At 38.8% G+C, this 2349-nt stretch overlaps 1 protein-coding gene across 1 annotated transcript; it reads left to right on the top strand.

Moving 5' to 3' along the window:
- On the top strand, nt 1-2349 carry LOC117767906 (perforin-1-like). Its single transcript, XM_034595892.1, has 2 exons — nt 1-106; nt 1833-2349. The coding sequence occupies exon 2, from the start codon at nt 1847-1849 to the stop codon at nt 2231-2233; it is 387 nt and encodes a 128-aa protein (XP_034451783.1). The 5' UTR covers nt 1-106; nt 1833-1846; the 3' UTR covers nt 2234-2349.

The raw sequence follows: 2349 nt of genomic DNA, 5'->3' as shown, positions 1-2349 counted from the left end.
CAGGTTTTATGGGAGGTTTTTTTTATCGAACTGATACAAGCTGCGCTGGCCTTTAAAACACGGGACTGCAGACAGAGAGGTGAGAACCAAGGTATCAAGACGACAGGTAAGACTTTCACATTTAATGAGAGTTTCTTTTGTTTTCTCTTCTCATGTCTTGAATTGACAATTTTTCCTGTCTCATTGCTCCTATTTATAATTGAACAGCTGTAATACACCAGTACTGTTGCCGGAGCTAAGTCATTACTTCAACCAGTACTTCTAGTGCAGCAGCAATATTACTACTACTACTACTACTACTACTTATACTACTGCTACTGCTACTTTTAAAGGTCACACAGCATTAGAAACAAAAAATACAGAACAATTACAGATGAGAAAAAAAAGATAAAATAAAACATTGTAAATTTATAAATATAGAAGAGGCCTGGTCACCTTTGGTCCTGTGGGATGATGACTAGGGCCTGGACAGGGAAGCTGTGAAACCACTGGGTGCTGCCAATTGGCATTAAATGATGGACAGATACAGTTAGAAACTCCCTGGTGAACCTAATAGAGCATGTAGCTATATAACAGGATGTTGTATTTCCATCAGATGTTGGTAGAGACCAAACACAGCTTAAACAGGTTCAAATTATAAAAGGTGAGTGTAAACAGAGTCGCTTCATAACTGTGGATGTGCATCTATTTGATAACAAGTTCACTACTTCAACTTAAAGAGTGATGATTAGACAACTTATTCACAATTTGTTTCTTCTGACCACAGGTCGCCAAAAAAAGTCACGTCAAGTGTTGATTGACAAAAACAATTATTAGATTATTATACGTTCACTTTCACCAGGGTGACAAGTAAAGCAAAATAGCTTTTTATAATTGCAGAAAATAAAAATGAACAAATCCTGTAAGTGTCTCAAATGTCTATAAGATATTGTAAATGTAGATAGAGGTGTGAAAGGAGCAAACAAATCCAGCTGTTGTGTGGCTAAATTTTCCCACTCGCCTCCAGAGAGGATGATGCAATATCTTATAAATATCTATTTTAGCAGTTTGTGTGTGGAAAGAAGATAACATGTGGGCTTCTGTTATCTGTAAGGGGAGGAGCTGTTAGTTTTTAGAGTAAAGACAGAAGGTGCAAAATGGCCTGTTCACAGCTCTTATTTCTTGATGACTATACTTGTTTTCCTTTTCCAGTTTTCAGTATCTCCACACATCATCAGCAATGTTTTACAGGGTTTATAATAATAATATGAATAATAATAAAAATAGAAATAATAACGATAACTCATCTTGCACCTTTGAAAAGTGTATCACAAAGGATGAATAAGGAAAATAAGAAAAAAAATCAATCAAAATCAGTTACAACAACAAAAAAATTATACATTTTTTTTTTATCCTTGATTAGTCTCAAGATAGTTCTACGTTTATGGAGGATCATGGGTGTCATGTACGGTTCTAATAAATGTCTAAATAAAACTAATTATACAATGCCTATACATTTGTTAATTGCTGGATGGTTTTATCCATTTGAAAAAAATAACAGAATCCTGGAGCAGGTACATTGAAGACAAATCTTTTTTCTGGCATGTTGATTAAATTAGTTTTCTCATGTAAGACTGGGTTCTGGTGAGGACTGACATCTGACTGCCGGCTCCTGCCCACTTACATTTTGTCTGCAGACATACTAATACTTTAATGTTGGATAAGTTCCCAGTAAAATGTGTAAAAGACACAGTATTGGTACCATTATGACAATAATCTTTAAACATGAAACATTTTGAGAAAACATTTCAGAATACTAGCTACAATCTGGATTTGTTGTTCCTCCACCACAGCTGCCTGTGAAGCCATGGCCTCCCGTCTTCCTCTCCTCCTTCTGCTCCTGTGCAGTCTGACACTGGCTGAAGCCCAGCTCAGGCTGTTCAACATTCGGGCAAGTGGTCTTCCCTCTGACAACCTGGGAATCACAGACGGCTACGTCAAGGCGTTCTGTGGCTCTGCCTCTCTGGGTGTGACATCCGTCCGTGACAACGATCCCAACCCCTGGTGGGGGGAGGAGTTCTCCTACTACAAGGCCCAGCAGAACGACATACTGAGGCTGGAGGTTCACGATGAGGATCTGATCTTCGATGACTTTCTGGGAGTCTGCCAGCGTCCGATCCAACCAGGAACCCATGAGCACAACTGCTACTTGGAGAAAGGTGGCACCCTCCATTACACCTACAGCCTCAACTGAGACAATCGTCAGGCAGATACAGTGTACAGATCAGAACATGTCTCACTGAATCACTGGGTATTTTATACCCTTTTCCAAGGTTGAAAATTAACAATAAACCTCTGCTGAAAGAAGTT

Source organism: Hippoglossus hippoglossus, chromosome 9 (assembly GCF_009819705.1).
Source record: "Hippoglossus hippoglossus isolate fHipHip1 chromosome 9, fHipHip1.pri, whole genome shotgun sequence".
Classification (NCBI taxonomy): Eukaryota; Metazoa; Chordata; class Actinopteri; order Pleuronectiformes; family Pleuronectidae; genus Hippoglossus; species Hippoglossus hippoglossus.
Note: the sequence above shows the minus strand (reverse complement) of the source record. Positions and strands in the feature narration are given on the sequence as shown.

What these genes read in the sequence shown, in the direction of transcription:
- LOC117767906 (XM_034595892.1), top strand. Translation starts at nt 1,847, where the DNA reads ATGGCCTCCCGTCTTCCTCTCCTCCTTCTGCTCCTGTGCAGTCTGACA.